Source organism: Sinocyclocheilus rhinocerous, unplaced genomic scaffold, assembly GCF_001515625.1.
Source record: "Sinocyclocheilus rhinocerous isolate Xijiao unplaced genomic scaffold, SAMN03320098_v1.1 scaffold712, whole genome shotgun sequence".
Lineage (NCBI taxonomy): Eukaryota > Metazoa > Chordata > Actinopteri > Cypriniformes > Cyprinidae > Sinocyclocheilus > Sinocyclocheilus rhinocerous.
In genome coordinates this window covers 724,521-745,924 of record NW_015642789.1, presented here as the reverse complement: position 1 = coordinate 745,924, position 21,404 = coordinate 724,521, and the positions used below count along the sequence as shown (strand labels likewise).

Below are 21,404 nucleotides of genomic sequence, written 5' to 3'. Positions count from 1 at the left end.
GCCAAACCACAGCATTTGTATAAAGAAAACCAAAAGCTGATCAGCCGTAAAACAGTGGTTAAAGAGGGACTGCGTCTTATTCTGCTGACGGCTGCGGAATGACTTTATATTTTTACAGGTTCGTTTACTGGAGAGGTGAAGAGGGAATGTAGAAGTGAGTCAGCAATAATAAAAACAAGACAGAAGAAAAGTGAAAATGATTTTAGGGGAACCTTATTTTAAAGAGATGATCTTGTTTCTTATTGCAGAGGAAACACGTGCAATAGACGGTTTACGAAACCCCTAAATATGGGAGAAAAATATTCCAATGATTTTGCGTCTTATACATTCAGCTTTACTATTGAGGTTTTCATTTGCAAAGCAAAGGAAATACGTGTGGACACAAAAACATGTTCATTTCAACAATGCTCCATGAATTGTTATATTTTTGGAGAAAAGGAAAGATGAAAATATTGTGGGCCACATCTATAGATGATAAAAATAATAAGTAATGTATAAGTATTAAAAGTTTTTTGTCCTTAGAGAAAGGTTGCAAATAAAGCAGTACTAGAAGCTCCTGATGTATTTTGGCACATTATCTAACAAGGACAACTATCCCAATGCAAAATCTCCTCTTTCTAAAAAAAAAAAAAAAAAAAAAAAAAAAAAAAAAAAAAAAAAAAAAAAAAAAAAAAAAAAAAAAAAAAAAAAAAAAAAAAAAAATTTTAAAAAAAAAAAAAAAAAAAAAAAAAAAAAAAAAAAGTGAATGGAAATACCCACTATCAACCTTAAAGTCTTGATGAACAGCTCTATGTTGACATGTAAAGCCCCTATTGGTTTATGCTGCCACCAAGTGGTCGCTACAAAGATGTATTTAACACTGAATTTGGAGAGATTTGACCATTTTAAGCTTACAAACTAATGTTAATACATTAAGACACACTGTATTGTATTACTCTGATTTTATTACTCATTCATGAAAAAAATCCTTTGACCATAAACAGACGTACAGCTCCAGTCAACAGCCACAAAAAGCTGTATAACATGTGCCTCTTCTGATCAACTGCTTTAGTAGTATAAACGTAAAAACAAAACACATAAAATACAGTCCATGTAACAACACAGCATTCACAGTTCCCTTCTCACACAGGAAGTCTCTGCACAAATTCAAACTCAAAGACAAATAAAATAAAAAATTTTTTTAAGAAAAATAAATCAAACGTCCCTTCTCACACAGGAAGTCTCTGCACAAATTCAAACTCAAAGACAAATAAAATATGAATAAAATAAAAATTTTTTTTACGAAAAATAAATCAAACAACTGTTTTCCTTTCTCACGAACCATGAAAACAACAGGGCATTTTCACCATTAATAGTCCATTACGATTGCATCAGAGTCTGAATTCATGAGTGAAAAAACCTCCAACAGATACCTACAGAAGAACAGTAAATGCTACACTTGAACAGATCTCAGATCTGCTTAAAAATTTAAATACTTTCCAATGCGGTTCATCGGTCATTTCCCCCGTGTGTTGTTAAGTCGAAGAGATGCCACATCTGGCTTCACATCATCATCCGTCTCCCACCCGTCCTCCTCCTCTTCCTGATTTTCCTCATCAGTGGAGAACAGCTCATCCTCAAAGAACGATCCACCCAGCCCATACTCTTGTGTGTGAACTGACACCTCATTGGACAGCAGATGTGGAGAACCCTCAATGAAGTCTGCAAACCTGAGTGCAAGACAGAGTACTGTTTTACACAACATGAAATAAAAATTGACCCTTTACAGTCTTTCTGTATATTTGTTTTTGTATCCGTATTCATCTTATTGAGCATGATTCTTCAACATTCTGAAGCATTGATCATTCAATAAAATCTGCAATATTTTAAAATACTGACATATGAAATAATAGTCAGGAAAAACATTTTTCATGAAGGAACATTCTTTTATTAACACTTCATTTGTTTTTAAAATATCCTCTCATACCTCTTAGGGGACTGGAGCCTGGAGACGGTCTTCCAGGTGTTGAGCTCAGGACTGCTGCAGTATTTCCTAAGCTCCTCCAGAGCTTTCTGAGTCTCCACTTCCGACTGTCTCTGATACTCCTCTTCTGTCAGCAGACGCCGTGGCTCAAGTTTCTTTGGCTTCAGCTTCCTTCAGCGCAATCATTCAGCAAAAAGACAATGACTACATTGTTCAACATGCACTTGAACAGCATTTATTATAGTTATATACTCACTGATAAAGCATGAAGACCTTGGTAAAAGGGTACTCCAGGTTCTTGGAGCAGAATGCAGCTATCATGATGGCCAGAGCCACTTGCTGGACCTGAATTCCAGCGTACACCAGCAGAAGGCCGAATATCTGCAGCGTCCAGGACAGGATGTTGATACTTCTCTCATCCACCAGGGGGCCATAGCGGTAACACACTGCAAAACTGATGAACCCGACCACAATGGCATAACCTAAACATATATAAAACTAAGAACAGTCATCCACTAATATACTTTAAAGACTGCATAAATATTAATCAAGAAAATGTTTTTTAAAAGAGAACATGAAATCAAATCATACTGTACAAATTGTTTTTCATAATATTTCAATAAATAAAAAACAATAAATAAAGTGAATACTTACGGTATTATAAAATAATAAAATATACTTTAGCCCAATTTTAACAATCCAGTTAAAAAGTTTCATCCACAGCCATTATGTCTCATTGAATACTGTTTCACACAGAAATGTTGTATTACAGAAATTAAATTAGTTTTATATTGGTATTTATGCTATGTAATAACTATGTAAAAAGTTTATTTTCATATTATTTAAATAATATAAAAAATGTCATATTGCAAAAAATAAATGTGTTTTATGTTGGCTTTTATGCACAATAAAAAAAAAAAAGTACTTTTGTTTGTATTTAAAAAAAAAAAAAAAAAAGGCTAAATCAAAATTTCTTCTTAAAACCTTTTTACCTTACCCAGGGTTGAATTACATCACAATGTTTTGATGGTTCTCTTACTGATAGCCAGATGCCAGTGATCTTTAAGAATGATTTGGAGATTCCTAAACACCAGCTGGATGATGTAGAGAGAAAAAGACCATCCACCCATCAGCAGCACATAGAATGGGCTTTTCTACAGGCCAAGGAAACAAACATGTTGAAAATAAGACCATTTAATAAGATCTCACAATTAACTGCTACACAAAGCCGAACAAAACCCTTGAGGTGCTCAATGGTAGAGAGAAGGATGTTTAAAACACATTAAAGAATGCGAGGAATCTACCTTGGGTAAAAAACGGCTGATGACGAAGATGAGGATGATGAGGGAGGCGATCATTCCAGTGCTCATGCCAGCAGAGTAGTAGAACACTTGACTTCTACAAAACAGAAAAAGCAGGTATGAGCACAGAGTTACACACACTATGTCTGTCTAAGAACCCAAATTGTGCCTCCATCCAGGAAATGGAAGAGCACAACGGTCTAAAATACAAATTTTAATTTTAATTTTTGATTAAAGGAATAGTTCACCCAAAATAATCAGTTGTAATCATTTTACTCACAGAGAGTAAGCAAATCTTCAGTAAATTTTCATTTATAGGTGAACTATCCCTTTAAGTACATGAATGTCAATTACCTGCTTAGAATGTCTGCAAAAGAAAACAGCAACAGTCCAGCCAGAAAAACCAAAAACAGGTAGATGTCAAAATCTAGGAGGAAAAACAATGTCAATCTTCAAATCAATATCACAGTCCTGATCATATCAAAGTATGTAAGACTTTTCAGTATGGCTGGAATGGGTTTTCCCTTCTATTTGGATTTTTTTACTTTTTCTTTTAAACATGTTTTCAACTCACGTCGACTAGGTTGTACTGTATAGAGTGTACGGGAATTTGAAGGGTCCACTCTGAAACAGGTCTTGTTGTTAAAGAGACTGACGCTCACAAAGGTCTCATTGGTCTGTTCATGAACGAAGTACTGCACGAGTTTCCAGATGCTGAAATGCTCAAGCTCCTGCAGGTCCTGCTCATCATTAACCACCGTCACCTTCAGCTTTGTAGTGCTCCACACTCTCACCTGTCAATCAAATAAGGGGAAGGCGCTGTTAATATTGATGCAAAAATTACTGAGCTCATTGACAGGATTCATAGTTAAAAGCCTTTTACCTGTATTCTAGTCCATGTTTCCCTCCATCCTGGTACGATGGAGTTATTGTAGCAAAAATGTTGTGAGGCTTGTACTTTGATTTCTTGTCCATCTTTAACTTCTATAATGGGACGGGTGGCACCTGCATGAAGATGAAAATGTGTGAATCACTATATATATATATATATATATATATATATATGTGTGTGTGTGTGTGTGTGTGTCCATAATTTAAAATATGCCATTATGGGGGAAATAAACAAACATTTTTTATTTATAATGTATAAAATATGTATGTTTTCCAATCAACAATCTCCTGTGAAGTGATGGTTCTACTACAAAACACCTGGCTGAAACATAAAATATTGATTTTATTACATATCGTTATTTTCAAAAGATCAGTTTTACATCAACTACACACAGTACGCTAACAACACTTAGCGTTCTTATTAATTGTCCTAAATCATTTAAAAGCAATATATATATAAAAACCTAATATATTAAACCATAACCATTGCTTACCTGACGTTTGAGATAAATGATATGAAAACAACACAGTAGTCAAGATAACTTTCAATCTGACAGTTTCGATTCTAAAGCCACTTTCGGATTTCATTAATCCCGCCATGATGTCTTCTCGCGTTTCTTCGATGGTCGGAGTGACGTTACTAACGAGACTTGAGTGCTGAACAGCGTCACCTGCTGCACTGGAGGGACCAGCGCATCTTTCGTCTACGTCACACGTCTGTAAGTATCAACAGCAAAGTCAAAAAGGATCGTATAAAATACTGCATTTGTTCTCATTTTTTAAACCATTGGGTCAATATATGTCATATATGTTAACATGTTTTTGATGTGATATATTTTTACAGTCTATACTGATGTACTGTACATTGCATCTTAATAACTATGTTTGGTGAATATGCATAAAAATATAACTTTTAATTTAATAAATAAATTGACAAAAACAGTTCCACCCAGAGTTTTTTTTTTAATCACATTTCTTAATTCCTTTTGAACAGGTGTTGCAAGCATGACATGTACTCAGCTTCACTAACCCTATTAAACAAGTCATGCCCTGTGCCAGACTGTCTTTTCCTGTTGTGGTTTCTCATAATCCCATCCTTTGTCTTTAAGGCTCTTGGCCTCCATTGAAAACACTTACTCTTACTTCCCTCTCTAGAACATTCAGCTTTCTCATGTCAAGCAAATCTTCTTTTTTGTCCATGAAATGGACTAAATCAAATCAAACAGTCATTTCAGAGGGCATTTAATTCCCTTTACAGACCATAAACATACCTATCTCTTCCAGTTAAGAGTATAAATCACTTTCACCTTTGTCAACATTACATCTACAGAGCATGAATGCAGGTGACCATCACTTGCAATTTGCTGCTGGAACAATGACAGAGAAACATTCCAGACTTTGTACAAAATAATTACAGAATCAATCATGTCAGTAGCCTATAGTTCTGTAATACAATAATATTTCATTACTTCAATACAGAAATTAATATACATTCTCTTTCAGTCAAAGCAAAACATATACAGATAGATCTCAGAGTAAAAAGAGAAACATGTCTTTCTTGCAGCTGTAAAACTCAAATGCAAGTTAGAAACTCCACTTTAATACAAATCTGAAGAGCAGATATTTACATCAGTTTAACAGTTTACAGCATGACAGGTCGAGCTGCCCAGGGCAGATGTATTGTTCATTTTTCATAATCATCTTGATGTGCAGCATTAAATGATCCATAAAGATTTTGTGTTACAGTAAATTACAAATGCTGGTCACAGACTGTCTCAACCCCACGCTCCTCCCGGATGGAAATCTGGGACAACTGAGGCAGCAGCGGAAAGAGGGGTGGAATATCCCACAGTGAAGTTCTGCAGACCCAACATCAGACATTTCCAACTGTAGCGAAGAGCCTTTCCTACGTTCTGTAAGACAAACAGAATGTTGAAAAATGTACACACACAAAGCAAATATATAATTTAGCCAACCAATATATTGTCTCTATTGATTTGCTGAAAATATACTCATCCTCAGACCATCCAAGATGTAGACGTGTTTCTTTCTTCATCGGAACAGATTTTGAGAAATTTAGCATCACATCACTTGCTCACCAATGAATCCTCTGCAATGAATGGGTGCCATCAGAATGAGGATGAATGAAATCCATCATTTAAGCATTTTAACTTTAAACCATCATTTCTGGACTAAAACTGTCACTTCCGCCAGTGAAAAAGTCCATTCCTTTTTGTTCTCTCAGATCAAAATCCACAAACATATTTGTTTAGAACTCTTGTTTATCCTTGATCCGTGCATATTTCTCTCCTGGTTCATATAAGATGACTTGTTCACTAGAGAAAGCAATATTGTGGATTGAGAACTCTCTATTTTAGCCAGAAGCAACGGTTTGAAGTTAAAACACTTAATGATGGATTTGTTTCTTACAAACACACAGCTGTTAATTGTTGGACTGGAGTGGTGTGGATTAGTTGTGGATTATCGTAATGTTTTCAGCAGCTGTTTGAAGTCTCATTCTGACGGCACCAATTCACTGCAGAGGATCCATTGGTGAGCAAGTGATGTAATGAGATTTCTCTAAATCTGTTGCAACGTTTGTTATATGAAAAGATCTGATCCCCTTTTATTTAGTTTTATTCCTATACTCTCCACTCTTACTATTGGATAGCACTGTTGTGTTGTGTTCTGGGGGTTTGGGGAGGGAAAAATGTCTTGTTGGTTTGTATTTCCCCTGTTCGTTTGGTGTTTTTTTTTTTCATTTCCAATTTTACTTTGTTTATTTAATTGTCTCTTTTTTTTATTTGCAATTGTATGTTTTGTTTTTAGATAAATAATTTAAAAAGTGTAATTAATTATTGTTAAAAAATTAAATACAATTATTTGGCTGTTAGAGGACATTTGTTTTTCCATCGTGCTTTGGCATTTGGTAAATCTGAGCAGCAAATCAAAATCATCTGAACAATTGGATTAAAACGCAAAACAGTTCCTTTGAAAATAGCTATTTTGGGGGTGAGGCAACACAGCTTCATTCACAGATCCAGGAGATCCACAAAAACTTAAAGTGGTTTAAATACTTAAAGGATTTCCAAGTAGACAATTTAGCTGGATTAACTTTATCATTTTAACCTGTAAACAGCTTGTAGTTTAGTGGCTTTACGTTAGTGACTCTCTCTCTGTGTGACAGCAGGTCTGAAACAGGATGCACTGCTTCATCCTGAGGGAGGACGTTTCTTCTGCATGACAATGGAACAATCCATGCGATTTGAATGACCCTCTCCCTCCCAAAATAACACAAATAACTCTCTGACTACGTAGCCCTTGTTGTATTTTAGGTCCACTAGAAAGGTCTGCATATGGCCAAAAACACATGCACTAAATTCACTGAATCTACATTCATTACAAGTGTTTTATGCTTTGCAAACATAAAAAGCTGGTTTTCTGTAATGGTTTAAATTATTTTGAGTCTCATACATAATTTTGTAGTTAAAAAAGGAAAATCTGTTCTATTTATGGTTGTGGCCAGTGAAAATGGAGGAACAAATCTAAAATACTGGATGGTCCAACTGGGCCAGCAACATAAATTCCTTATTGTTGAGCCCTTTATTTTATTTTATATTATTGAGAATGCTGGCCATTAGCACCAAACTTGATCCAAGTTACTTGTAAATGTTTTGGAGAAAATAACAATGATGCTATAGATATTAAGTGGATTGTTTGCTAAAGATACTCCATTTACTCTCAGTCTCATCAGTTTTAATCAGCTAAGTCTGATAAGGAAACAGTCTAAGACGCCACACAGGTTACCCGTTGATCTATGACCCAGTCTAACACTGGGTCAGCAAATTCACTGAAAAAGTCATGTGCTTGTTCTGAAAATAACCATTTATATGGTTATTATATACAAAGGATAAACTGAAGTGGGGACTGTGCATGATTTCATAATCAAAATTTCCTGGTTATTGCAAAAAAACATTTTGTTTTTGAAAGCATCTGAATAACTGAATAACACATGACAGTTTTTTTTTATTTGTTATAATAGGTGCGTTCGACTTCATGCAGCACTGCGCAAACCGATCGCCTGCCGTCTGTAGCCGTGCTTCTAGTCGAACGCACCTACTGTCACCCTTTCACTCATGACCAGGGCACTACCATTCTGAACTCAATGGTAGAGTTTGTGACATTTTAAATCAGGAACACATCATTTTGACAAATTTGAAGAATTATTCTATTTCCTCACTAAAGTACCCTCAAATTTGTGCAAATGAAAATCAACATCAACAACTGGAAATAAAATGAATCAGAAGTGAATAGTTGATATCTGAGCCACAAAAAAATACAAATTTACCAATACCACTGGAACAGTTATTTGTTACTGCTGGAACGTAAACTTGTCATGGTTCATAGATGCATCGGCCCCTTCTGGTCGTTCGGTGTACTACTGTTGATTGATTATTAGGTTCAGCTGTGGCTCGTCAGCTGCCCTATATTAGTCTCAGCGTATGGTCTTGTCTTTGTCAGATCGTTGTCTCATGTCTGTTCTTGTTGCAGTGCCTCATGTTTTGCTCGGTTCCTGATTCCTGCTCTCTGGTGGATTTACTGGCTGTAGTTTCTGGATTATTGGACTGGTTTCCACTCGTTGTCTCGTGGTTGGAGATTTATGCGGCTTTGCTCACTGCAGCCTAGCATTACCGAGGAGGCCTGTCATCACTGCACCCATGACTATCTGTTTTCTTTACTGGCTGTAGTTTCTGGATTATTGGACTGGTTTCCACTCGTCTCGTGGTTGGAGATTTATGCGTCTTTGCTCACTGCAGCCTAGCGTTACCGAGGAGGCCTGTCATCACTGCACCCACGACTATCTGTTTTCTGTGACTTTGCTTGTTTTGTTCACGTTTAATAAATTACCATCTAACCTCGCATTTGAATCCATCTTGCATTTCCTGACAAAACTACTAGCAAATAATATGTACTAGTAACGAACAAGTAGGCTTGTCTGTATAGTGACAACAGTGAATAAATATGACACGTTACTAGTGAAATTGAAAAAGTCACTGCTAGATAACATTCTTGTATTTTATTTATAGTACCAGTAACATAAGAATACATACTAGTTACTCTAAATGTTAGTTTAGGTAGACCTTTACCATACACTCTCATAAAAAAAGGTACAAAAGTTGTCGCTGGGGTGGTACCTTTACAAAAGGTATACACATACCTAAAGGGTCCATATTGGTACTTTAAATGCATATATTATTAGTACATAAAATGTACATATTAGCAGCCTATACCTAAAAGGTGGACCTTTTAAATACCGCTCAGTGACAGCTTTTGTACCTTTTTTCTGATAGTGTATTTTATTTTGGAGCAGACACAAAAATAGCTACATTACTGTTCAAAATTTCAGGGTCATATATTATTATATATTTTTTTATTTAAAAAAATTATACTTTTTTTCATCAAGCACTCATTAAATTGATCAAATAAAATAAATGTAGTTCTTTACATTGATCAAAGAATCCTAAAACAAAATGTATCAGTTACAAAAATATTAAGAACAACTGTTTTTGTTTTTCTTAAAATATTAAGAACTGTTTGTTGAGCTCCAATGTATTAGAATGATTTCTGAAGTATCATGTGACACTGAAGACTGGAGTAATCATGCTAAAAAATTCAGCTTTGCCATCACAGGAATAAACCACATTTTTAAATTCAAATAGAAAACAGTTATTTTTAATTGTAATAATATTTCAAAATATTACTGGTTTTTACTGTATAAAATAAATGCAGCCTTGGTGAGCATAAGAGACTTGTTTCAAATACATGAAAAAAATCTTACCGACCCCAAACTTTTGAAAGCTAGTGTATTAGTTACAAGAAAACAAAAACAGCACTAGTGAAGCTTTTTACACTACATGTGTAATATTCATCTTACCTTTCTGTATTTTTTATACCTTTCTTTCTTTTTTGCTTTCTTTTCCTCCTTTAGTTTGTGTTGGCTGTCGTCTTCCACTAAAGGCTCGTATGGTGGTCTCTCTGGCAGTAAAGTATAGCGCAGATCTCTGGGTCTCTTCTCTACCGGTTGATCGAGGCTGTGCTCCGGTGCGCCGGTGTCGAACTGCCGCCTGTATCTGCCCTCAAAGAGGTCAAGCCGCGGGACACAGAGCGACTTCGGCTTCATGGTCTTCACTATCGTGTTGTTCGTGCACTCTGATCAAACTCTCAGGACTGCATACGCACATCCTCTTGGAGGAGCTCCGTAGTGTTTGGCTTTGGATGGACTCCAGCTCTGATTGGAGTCCAACATCATCAGGTTCACCCCAGGTAGGCGTCTGAAAGACTAGAGTGCAAGTATATTCAGGGAAGTAGCCTATTCAAATCCAATTAAATGTCCATTCTATTGAATTCACTGTTGAAATAATTCATAGGCCATCAAACGAAATTTTTATGAGCTATGTTATTATTTTGGTCTAAAAACACTTTTAACCCCGGATTTGTGTAACTTTGCGATTGGCATCAAAATTAATCTATTAAAAATAAAGATTTAAACAAAAATCAATAAATGGGACAAAAAAAAAAGGGGATTGTAAATAGGCCTATATCATATGGACTGCAAAATTAGCCTCTCAGTTTGGTGTTAAATGTTGGTTTGTAGTTAATGATCAAGGCTAGCCCATTTCCATGTCTTAAAATAACACATGCTATTAATTTTATTAAAATAAATTAAATTAAATTAGTAGAAAAGTATTTATTAAAGGTCAGGGGACAGGGCACCAAGTATCATATTTGTTGAATGTGTACTTTTTTCAAATGAATGTAATCTATTATATTTTACAAGTATAGGCTATATTCCTTTTTGTACAAATCACATAAAATGTTACAGTAATATTTTGAAATAAATTAAATTATGACTGAAATGCCGCATGCATCCGTTTTTGTAAACATTTTATTGGAAACGCTGTCATGAAAGAAAGAAAGAAAAGACCAAAATCCTGAAGCACGTGAGTTTAGCGCTGACCCGCCCCTTTGTGACCACGTGATCATTGACTGACAGGAGCGAAATCGCTGACGCGAAAGTAGAATGAGCGGACGTTTGGACATATACTCGGCTATTTCTGAATACATGTTTAATCAAAAAAAAAAAAAAAAAAACATGTACTCGGCTTGTTCGTAAGTAGGCTATTTCTTAAATAATTGAGATTAAAGGTTTGGGCTTGACCTTAAATCATTATACGAATAGGTGAATTAAACTTTAACGTTTAAAAGGTATATTTCAATTTTACAGTCGATGATGGCTGGGAGTTATAACTGTCATTACAGTGACTGTTAAATAAGTGCTTTTTAATTTCGAATACTTGTCTACTTTCGTTTTCAATTGTTTAGTGGTATTTCTAATCTACTGGATGTTCAGTTTTAAACGTTGTCATTAAAACGCAGTCTCTTGGTATAATAATCTTTGTCCAGACACCCTATCATCAGCATCACTGTGGTACAAAACTGAATAAAATAATATATTAAACTTATTAAACTTGCTTAGAATGCATGATATTTGAAGGCAACAGTTCTTTAATTAGATTACATTACGATGACAACAAGAGTGACAATAAAAATATCAAATTCTTTAACTGGGTGTGTTATTTACAAACTATATGTTTACTGTTGTTGTCATCATTTTTAACTTAAATTACACAATGGCATAATTCAAAGCAAAACTCACATGCATCATACATCAAGCCAAAGTATTGTTACTGATTTGGCAACCAGTTTTGTTACTGTTATTCTATGAGTGAGTAGGCCTAACTCAAGACAGATGTATGATGCAACACTGCTTTAAAAGTACTGGTGATGGTTTTTGCATGTGATGTTCTCAAAATCACATGGCATAAAGCGTACATGGATATGCAGTCATGTTTATATACTCATAATATTTTTGAAATATGCAGAAGAATTAACTAACAATCACAGCACTTATGACAGCCTTTCAAGTGTGTGTGTGTGTGTACACAATGTTAGTGACATGAGGTCACTTGTAAAATAGTGTATACAATTTAACCACAGAGAAAAGTGTCTTTAATAACCTTTTTTTCAAACCCACATGCATGTACGAAACCAGTTAACTTCTCCAACTTAACTTAGTGGTTCCTCATTCTTTTGCTGTATTTTGTCAATTGCAACATCGATGTTGAAATTACTCACCATTTATAGATTAAAAGAAAGTCTTTTACAAGCCAGTATACTTTAGGTCATATTCTTTTGATTGAACATACTTAATGGATACATATTTAGATTATCTTACTGAAAGTTCAAGTGGATAATTAGTGGTACATAATGTACCTGTATAACATTATGTTTTTTTTCCTTATCTTTCTCCTGTCTCACTTTTGTTCATATCAGTACACTTATCTTACATATCACAATATTATCACAATTATAATCACAATCTTACATTTTAAAATGTCATGTTTTTAGTCCATGTCATGTGTTTGTTCACTAATCACTCCCTCATTGTGTCCAGACGTCTTGTTTAATCACCTGTTCTTGTGTGTTTATAGTTCTCAGGGTTTCCTGTCCTTTATCTTTTATTGAATGACATACTCTCTTATTTTCATTTTTCATCCATTTTCCTAGAAAAGAAAAAAAAAAATCCAAATTTTTTAGCTGTTGAAACCTTGGACATTAAGTTTAACTGAAGAAAAATCGTAGATGGGTCAACTGCATTTTAATGAATCTATACCAGATTTAAGCACGACATTGTGAGAATAGTGTGGTAATATGTCTTTTCCATCATTTATGAGATAAGTGAGTGAGTAAATATATTTCTAAACATTTTTTTCTCTCATTCAAGGGCGGTCTCACGAAATCATGACAACCTTGTTTCTTTAAAAAGTGCTAATTCTATGCTGGATCCAGTTGATTTGAAAATAGAATCTCTCTATTCAGTGCAAAGGTATGTAACATCTGCTTAGTCAGAACATCTCACAACATCCTTCAAAAATGCTAAAAAAATTCATACGAAAATAGCAGAATGTATTTTATTTATTCTGGATTAGTATTTGTCATATTGAAAGTTAAACATAATTTAATAGGCCTAATTTAATAAAAAAGGACTTTTCATGTTCACATGCTGCATGCAGTGCACAAATACCAGTTTCTTTCATTATTGAGGACAGTATTGAAGCCACTGAGCAACGGTAAGATTTTCAAACAAAATATGTCACTTTATGTGTCCTAATTTCCATGTGAACAAATATACTGTACTGCTGATAAGTTTGGGGTTGGTAAGATTTTTTGAAAGAATTATCTTCTGCTCACCAAGGCTGCATTTATTGGATCAAAAATACCTGTAATATTGTAAATATTATTACAATAAAAAAAAAAAATGTTTTCTGCTTTAATATATTTTAAAATGTAATTTATTCCTGTGATTGCAAATCTGAATTTCCAGTAGCAATCTAGTCTTCAGTGTCACATGATCCTTCAGAAATCACTGTAATATGCTGCTGATTTGGTGCTCAAGAAACACTTTTCTAATTTTTTGTAACATTATAAATGAGTTTACTGTCATTTTTGATTAATTTAATGCATCCTTTCACATTAAAAGTATTAATTTCTCTAAAACAAATACCAAACTGACACCCAACGTTTGGACAGTAGTGTATTCTGCATGAGAGTCCAGTCATACTCTTTCATTGTCAATGTATTTTTATAGGTCTCACAAGAGCAATATTACTGATTTGAGAGTCAATTCCAAATCAGCCATGGTGTGCCAACAAGAATATAAATCAAGACTGAAAGTAAAATTTCAGTGCATTCACAATGACATGTCCAAACAATCATATCCCACATTTCTGAACGACATCTTCACAGAGCTTTACATCACTGAGGGGGAAAGTGAGAATGTCAACAAAAAACATGAGGTGAGACAGATTGAGACGGCATTGCGGAGAAAAAACAAAGTGGACATTGCAGTCAAATGCAATGACATTTTTAAACACTCAACCGAAAAAAAAAAACAGACCCATCAAATGTGTACTGACTAGGAGTTGCAGGCATTGGGAAAACAGTCTCAGTGCAGAAATTCATACTGGACTGGGCTGAGGGCAACGCTAATCGGGATATCAAGTTTGTGTATCCGCTTCCATTCCGAGAGCTGAACCTGATGAAAGGGAAACAGTTCAGCTTGATTGAGCTTCTCCAACACTTCAAAATGGAAACAGGCTTTGGAAAGATAATCACGAAAAGCAAAAAGTTCTCTTTATCTTTGACGGTCTGGATGAATGCCGCTTTCCTTTTGATTTCCAGAATAATGCAAAGTTGAATAACCCAACTCTGCCAGCCTCTATTGACGTTTTGCTAACCAATCTCATCAGCAACAATTTGCTTCCTGATGCCCTCGTTTGGATAACATCTCGGCCAGCAGCAGCCTATCAGATCCCTCATGAGTATATCGACCTTGTGACTGAATTTCGAGGGTTTAATGACCCACAAAAGGAGGAATACCTCAACAAGAGAATCAATGATAAACACCTCTCTGGTCGGATCATCACACACTTAAAGTCATCAAGAAGTCTGTACATCATGTGTCATATAGCAGTCTTCTGTTGGCTCTCCGTTACGGTGCTAGAGAGAATGTTCAACGCTGCAGAAGATGAAGAAATCCCCAAGACTCTTACTCAAATGTACACGCACTTCCTTCTCATCCAAACCCATGCGAAAAACATGAGATACACCAAAGAGTACATCTCAGGCCCGGAGGATGAAGATATGATTTTAAAGCTGGGGAAATTAACCTTCCAACAACTAAAAAGTGGCAATTTGATATTCTATGAGGAAGACCTGATGGCTTGTGGGATTGACGTGAAGGCGGCAGTGGTGTATTCAGGAGTTTGCTCACAGATCTTCAGAGAGGAGTCTGCATTAACTGAGAACAAAGTGTACTGCTTCATCCATCTGAGCATTCAGGAGTTTCTGGCAGCCATATATGTATATTACATGTTTAAGATCCACCACAGCAACGTTCTTCATAATGAAGAGCATCAAGAGCTTACAGAGACCACCTTGTTTGAATTGCATAAGTGTGCCATTGACAAGTCCCTACAGAATGGACACCTGGACCTTTTCCTCCGCTTCCTTCTGGGACTTTCATTGGAGTCCAATCAGAGCCTTTGACAAGGCTTGCTTTCTCAATCTGGTAGCAGAGCCTGTCAGAGCAAAGAGGAAACCGTTAAATATCAAGAAAATTATGGAGGAGACGTCCGTGCCAGAAAAGTCCATAAATCTCTTCTACTGTCTCAATGAACTCAATGATCTCTCTCTGGTGAAGGAGGTCCAGCGCTTCCTGAACTCAGGGCATTTTTCTAAACTCTCCCCTGCACAGTGGTCTGCCCTAGTGTTTGTGTTACTGACATCAGAAGAGAAGCTGGATGTGTTTGACCTGAAGAAGTACATCAGATCAGATGAAGGCCTCACCAGATTGTTGCCGATGGTCAAAGCTTCAGAATGTGCATTGTGAGTTTTTGTTTTGATGTTTTTATATTTTAAAAGCGATTGAGGTCGCATGAAGTGTGTTTGGTTCTTATTTATTATGTCTGCATTATATTTCAGACCGGATAATTGTGGACTTACTATGAGGTGCTGTAGAGCGCTTGCTTCCACTGTCGGTTCCGGTTCTTCTAATGTACGAGTTCTAGATCTGTGTAATAACTCCATAGGAGACAAAGGAGCTTCTGACAGCCGGACTGGAAAACACACAGTGTAATTTAGAGGAACTGAGGTAAAGCTCTTAGTCACATTTATAATGCTTTTATAAGATTTCTATTTCAGATAAATGAACAGACAAGACAGTCTTTACTGGCATTTAATGCATTTGTTAAATATTTGGGGGAAAACGAGATGGTACTAAATGAAATGGTACTAAAATGAAGATGTTTATCTAAAATGTTCTAGCCTATTATGTATGTTCTATTTTATTGTTTGTTTGCTTTTTGAAAATACAAAATAAGAAAAACTCAAAGTATGAATTATTAAAAAAATTTTAATTTCCTCAACACAATGATTTCATATTTCAGACTTATTTCAAAGACATTAAAAAAAATCTTACCGACCCCAGACTTTTGAAACATTAGAGTACGCTATTATAAATATACACTATTATAATTATTAAGCTTTACCAAATGGCCGAAATGCTCATTTTTCAACCCGTAGGCTAAGTTACGGTTTGCTCACTGAGAAATCCTGTCAGTCTTTGGCTTCAGCTTTGAGGTCCAGCTTCTCTACTCTGAAAGCTTTAGATCTGAGTGGCAACGCAATATATGATGAAGCAGTGAAAATGCTCTCAAATGGACTTGGAAGCCCTCACTGTAAAATACAGATTTTGAGGTAAGGGCTTTAAATCTCTGTTTAGATCCTACCCTCAGCAAACTCTTTAAGCATATTGTGTCTTTTCAGGTTGGCATCGTGTGAGATCACAGACGTGGGTGTTGATTTTTTGGCCTCAGCTCTTGTTTCTAACCCGGCTCCTCTGAGAGAGCTGGACTTGAGACAGAACCACATAAAGGATTTTGGTGTATCAAGACTCGCTGAAGTGGTGAAGAATTCCAACTGTAGGCTGGAGACGTTATGGTGAGGAGTAGAACCAAAGCTTTGAGACTTTAATTGTAGTGCTTGCAAGCTAGCTATGCAGGTAATTTCAGTCAAAGGTTATGCTAACAATTTTCAATGTTTGCAAAAGTTATACTTTTTATACAATTAAAGTTTAAATTACAACCAACAGTGATGATGTGATATTGATGTCAGTTGGTTTTTCTTGCATTTATTTGGATGCTGAATAGTGACTGATATTCTATTCAGCAAATTATGTATCTAGTTTTAAATGTTTTAACAAGATTTTATGAATTTTATGAACATTAATATTTTTCATAACAGTTTAGGAGACGGTGGGGTCACAAAGGAAGGTTGTGCTGTCCTCGCTGCCGCTCTAAACTCAAACCCGTGGTATCTGAGAGAGCTGGACCTGAGCAGTAATGAGCTCACAGACGCAGGGATGCATTCAATTGATAGTAAGTGACAGTATTTATTTTTTTCAGTATTTTATTTCAAATAAATGCTGTTCTTTTGAACTTTCTATTCATCAAATAATCCTGGAAAACAAATCCACAAAAATATTAAGCAGCAAAGTTAAGTTTTCAACATTACGTTTTCAAAATTAAGTTTTCAGCATTGATAATAATAATAAATCTTTCTTGAGCACTAAATCAGTATATTGGAATGATTTCTGAAGGATCATCTGACACTGAAGACTGCAGTAATGATGCTAAAAATTCAGTTTTGCCTTCACAGGAATAAATTACATTTTAAAAAATTCAGCTTTGCTTAACAGGAATACATTACATTTGAAAATATATTCAAATAGGAAACAGTAATTTGAAATTGTAATAATATTTCACAATTTTACTGTTACTATTACTACTACTGTATTTTTTATCAAATAAATGCAGCCTTGGTGAGCATAACAGACTTCTTATAAACATGTAAAAAATATTAAATAAAATACCTCTAATATCATTATTTTCCCTAGTTTGAGTCAGTGTGGTTTAACTGTGGACTGCTGTGATTCACTGGCTGCTGCTCTTGAAGAAAAATCCTCAAGTCTTAGAGAACTGAATTTGGGAATAAATAATCTACTAGATCTGGGAATTAAAATCCTCTGCGCTGGATTGGAAAATCCACATTGTCAGCTGGACACTTTAGGGTAATGCTATATCTAAAACTTTCAAAATTGCTTTCAGAGAAATTAATTGTGATTATCCTGTAAAAAAAATGTCTGATCTACATTAAAATTGTATTTTATTAATGATCTATGCCTATATTATTGTTTATATGCAACTAACGTTTTTCTGTATAGGCTGTCTAACTGTGGGGTCACAGGGGAGGGTTGCACAATTTTAGCCTCTGCACTGAGATCTAAGCACTCACTTTTAAGAGAGCTGGACCTGAGTGAAAACAATCTTACAGATTCAGCTGTGAGACCACTGTATGTCCTACTAGATGATCCAGACTGTAAACTAGAGAAACTTATGTAAGTAGTTCCTGGTGTGATATTTGCAGTAGTTATGAACCTGAACATCTGAAACAACATAATAGCTAGTGTGTCTTACAAAACACTCATTGTACATTTACATTTGTTGAGCTTTATATAATAATGCATGTAATAAACCTTTTCTTTTGTCTTTCCAGCTTGTATTAACATCAGGCCTGTTCGTACCACCGCACACTTCAACAATCATTTGATGAAAGTATTGCAGAATGCTGCCATACCTCACCACTGATGACTGCACTTCTTCTTCTTGGTAATTTATATGATGCTTTCAGATGTTTTATTTTTAAATCCTTTATTTATATTGTTCTTATATTACACTTTTATATTCTAGTATGAAATACTGAACAGAGAATTCAGTTGCAATGCAATTGTGTTGGTTATACAATACAAACCCATGTATTCCGTTTGATGCTAATATGTACTATGTACATTTACAAGTATGTTACAAGTTGACTGATGCACTGCTGTTGTTTTCAAAAGATGGGCTAAGGTGTGCACATTTATTGTTATTGTAAGAAAAGGCTCAGAACCTCTTAACTGTAGAGGTCGTTAACACACTATTGCACTGTACTGTTATGCTAAACTTGTGCCATTATAAGTAGCTCTGAAGCAATAAGGAAGGTTGTTTGCATACATTTAATTGGTTATGTTTTTCATTTATGTAGTTTAAATTAATGCTATCGTTTATTTTTTTATGTATGGTAAAACATTTATACTGACACAGATTTTTATATGTATTTGTCATTCATTTATTTAGAAAATTTGTTTAAAATAATTTATCCTCCAACTTTTTGTTTGTATCAATAACCATATTACAACTAAATTAAAAGACTAAGTTATTTGGTATGGTCATCTGTATTCACTCACCTTTTTCAACATGAAAGCCCATATTTTGAACACTTAAATTTAAATAACATTACAAAGATCAGTACAGACTTCTTCCTTCCAAACCTTTACTTTACACAAAACAGCATTAGACATTTAATCTGCCTTTCAGTTGTTTCCATTATTAGATGAGACTCAGCATAGATTCTTCCCCTAATAACACACCAAAATGGAAATATTTACAAGAAATCAGGTGGAAAGACAATACAACACACACACATGACAGCAGAAACAGAACATTTCTGATCCTGAGAGGGTGGAAAGACATGTTTTCATATACATAAATGTACAATATGAACTCAACGTCTATATAACAGTACAGAGTTGCGATGTGGCTGAGATCTCACACACATTTTTGTGTGAAAGGTTGTGCTCATAAACTGATAAAGCGCATTTGTCAGCTCCTCAACCTTCCATTAGTGCTTTAAGCTCTGATAGTGGTGCAACTTGCTCTTCTATGCTGATCTTTCTTTAAAAAAAGTCTGTGAAACTCAAGCTTTACCAGTAGAAAGTTTTAGTGAGGAAACTGGCTGCTGTGTTCAGCCAGCTGCCACCGGTGTCTTGTTTAGCACCAGTACGGGACACGGCGCGGTCCAGCTCTTTCTCCGGACTCTCGTCCTCTGGTAGGTAATCTGGCAGGTGGGAATTCTCTTCTACCTTTGAGCCAGAGGTGCTGAGTGGAATGAGAACCTGTAACCATAGCCATGTAAATAAATAACAGCAAGTTTATGGGTCATAAAACTATTGAAACACACACATACTGTATATATATATATACACACACACACACACACACACACATATATATATATATATATATGGAATGAAATAAATTAAAAAATAAATGTATAAATATGTATATAAAAAAAAAAACAATTATGTATATATATTTATTTATTTAAAGAGGCAAGGCATGTGAAAATCAGACCCAACCAGATCAGCAGCAAGATATTAAGCCCTGGATCATCATTCTCACTGAAACATATTTAAATACATGCTTAAAAGCAACAAAAACACCCACCTCTTCTCCATTTTCATTTTTCACTACCTGCTTAGCTGAAAGCACTTTTGTGGCAGCAATGGCAGTGGCCAGGCTCTGGATAAAAGATATTTGCTTTTAGCATTTCATGAAAACAATTCTGCTTTTATTAGTTGCCTCTCTCCTTACAGAAAGAGGAATACTGTGTACCTCAGTGGGCAGGTCGGCACGGATGCGTACAGTACATCTCTTCAGAGCCATCTGGAACGTGAAGCTGATTACACCTTTGACCCTCAAAAGGGCCTCCTCACACACACCTCTCTGATCCTGTCAACACAATGCCACATGTTTTTACTCCGTAATCTGCATAAATATGAGAGAAATGTTTTATGACCAAGGCCAGGTAAGACCAACAAAGTGCATGTGTGAAAGCATTGTTATGGTACATACTGCCCCATCTAAGCCTTGTATATGCAGGGTAACTGATTTTGCTTTCTTGTTAGAGCTGTTGATGAAGAACTGGGGTTTGTTCCTCCTCTTCTGTTGCTCTGGAGTCTGACAAGCCTGTCTCTGTGTTTGAGCACTCAACACATCATACACCTCTTTTGCAAGGTCTGTAATATCAGTCGTCATACCAGTCCTTCAAACAGTAGAAAAAGTGGGAAAAGGATATAAAAGATCATGAAAACAATTTTTCCCCCCTTTGGAATAATGTTGATTGGTGGATTGGGCAAAGAAAGACTAAGAACACATTTTAGTTAACTATAATAACCGTGGTTTAAACCTTAATTTTTTAAATATTATTTTATTATTATTTTATTTTTTACAAATTTTTAATTGAAGTAAACATTCAACTGAAATGAAATAAAATATTAAAGGGGTCATATGATGCTGCTAAAAATAACATTATTTTGTGTATTTGGTGTAATGAAATGTGTTTATGCGGTTTAAAGTAAAAAAAACACATTATTTTCCACATACTGTACATTATTGTTTCTCCTCTATGCCCCGCCTTTTTGAAACGTGTCGATTTTTACAAAGCTCATCGGTCTGAAAAAGCGAGGTGTGCTCTGATTGGCCAGCTATCCAGTGCGTTATGATTGGCCGAATACCTCAAGCGTGAGACGGAAATGTTACGCCCCTCACCATACTGTGATGATGCCGTCCCGGCCGGAGCGAAGAGACAAAAACATTAAAACCCATTACAAACGAGGCATTTGTTGCATCCAGTGGGGACATAATTACAGATTATAATGACTTATACTGTCTTTTTACGCGTTACGTTGC

The 21,404-nt window shown here is 35.4% G+C and overlaps 3 protein-coding genes and 1 pseudogene across 4 annotated transcripts in view; 1 reads left to right on the top strand and 3 right to left on the bottom strand.

The window, feature by feature from the left end:
* Window positions 1–1,207: 1,207 nt before the first annotated feature.
* LOC107756399 (nuclear envelope integral membrane protein 1-like) lies at window positions 1,208–4,849 on the bottom strand. Of its 2 annotated transcripts, none has more exons than XM_016573482.1 (9): window positions 4,650–4,849; window positions 4,148–4,272; window positions 3,839–4,058; window positions 3,619–3,691; window positions 3,268–3,361; window positions 3,003–3,117; window positions 2,220–2,445; window positions 1,967–2,134; window positions 1,208–1,709 (listed from the first exon to the last, which is right to left on the bottom strand). In XM_016573482.1, the coding sequence occupies exons 1-9, from the start codon at window positions 4,753–4,755 to the stop codon at window positions 1,496–1,498; spliced, it is 1,341 nt and encodes a 446-aa protein (XP_016428968.1). In that variant the 5' UTR covers window positions 4,756–4,849; the 3' UTR covers window positions 1,208–1,495. The 2 variants fall into 2 exon arrangements, with proteins under 2 accessions (XP_016428968.1, XP_016428969.1); XM_016573483.1 differs by having other exon boundaries at window positions 4,148–4,269.
* Window positions 4,850–5,107: 258 nt separating this feature from the next.
* On the bottom strand, window positions 5,108–10,512 carry LOC107756364 (uncharacterized protein C1orf115-like). The gene is made up of 2 exons (XM_016573412.1): window positions 10,091–10,512; window positions 5,108–6,068 (listed from the first exon to the last, which is right to left on the bottom strand). Exons 1-2 carry the CDS (start codon window positions 10,334–10,336, stop codon window positions 5,931–5,933), a joined length of 384 nt encoding a protein of 127 aa, XP_016428898.1. The 5' UTR covers window positions 10,337–10,512; the 3' UTR covers window positions 5,108–5,930.
* A 2,787-nt stretch (window positions 10,513–13,299) lies between these two features.
* Window positions 13,300–19,610, top strand: LOC107756396 (protein NLRC3-like; annotated as a pseudogene).
* The window catches only part of LOC107756398 (armadillo repeat-containing protein 1-like), a 4,073-nt gene continuing 1,815 nt past the window's right edge, over window positions 19,147–21,404 (bottom strand). Inside the window, exons 4-7 of the mRNA XM_016573481.1 lie at window positions 20,568–20,757; window positions 20,328–20,444; window positions 20,160–20,234; window positions 19,147–19,828 (exon numbers count right to left, since the gene is read on the bottom strand). Of these exons, the coding sequence (XP_016428967.1) occupies window positions 19,637–19,828; window positions 20,160–20,234; window positions 20,328–20,444; window positions 20,568–20,757 (574 nt within the window). The 3' untranslated portion in view covers window positions 19,147–19,636. The remainder of the gene's footprint in view (window positions 19,829–20,159; window positions 20,235–20,327; window positions 20,445–20,567; window positions 20,758–21,404) is intronic.

Excerpts from the sequence above, each read along its gene's own strand:
- LOC107756364 (XM_016573412.1), bottom strand. The coding sequence starts at position 10,336 with ATGAAGCCGAAGTCGCTCTGTGTCCCGCGGCTTGACCTCTTTGAGGGC. Across the intron at positions 6,069-10,090 it reads GGTATAAAAAATACAGAAAG|AACGTAGGAAAGGCTCTTCG; the intron begins GTAAGATGAATA and ends TTTGTCTTACAG.
- LOC107756399 (XM_016573482.1), bottom strand. The coding sequence starts at position 4,755 with ATGGCGGGATTAATGAAATCCGAAAGTGGCTTTAGAATCGAAACTGTC. Across the intron at positions 2,446-3,002 it reads TCACTGGCATCTGGCTATCA|GTTATGCCATTGTGGTCGGG; the intron begins GTAAGAGAACCA and ends ATATATGTTTAG. Across the intron at positions 1,710-1,966 it reads AGGCTCCAGTCCCCTAAGAG|GTTTGCAGACTTCATTGAGG; the intron begins GTATGAGAGGAT and ends TCTTGCACTCAG.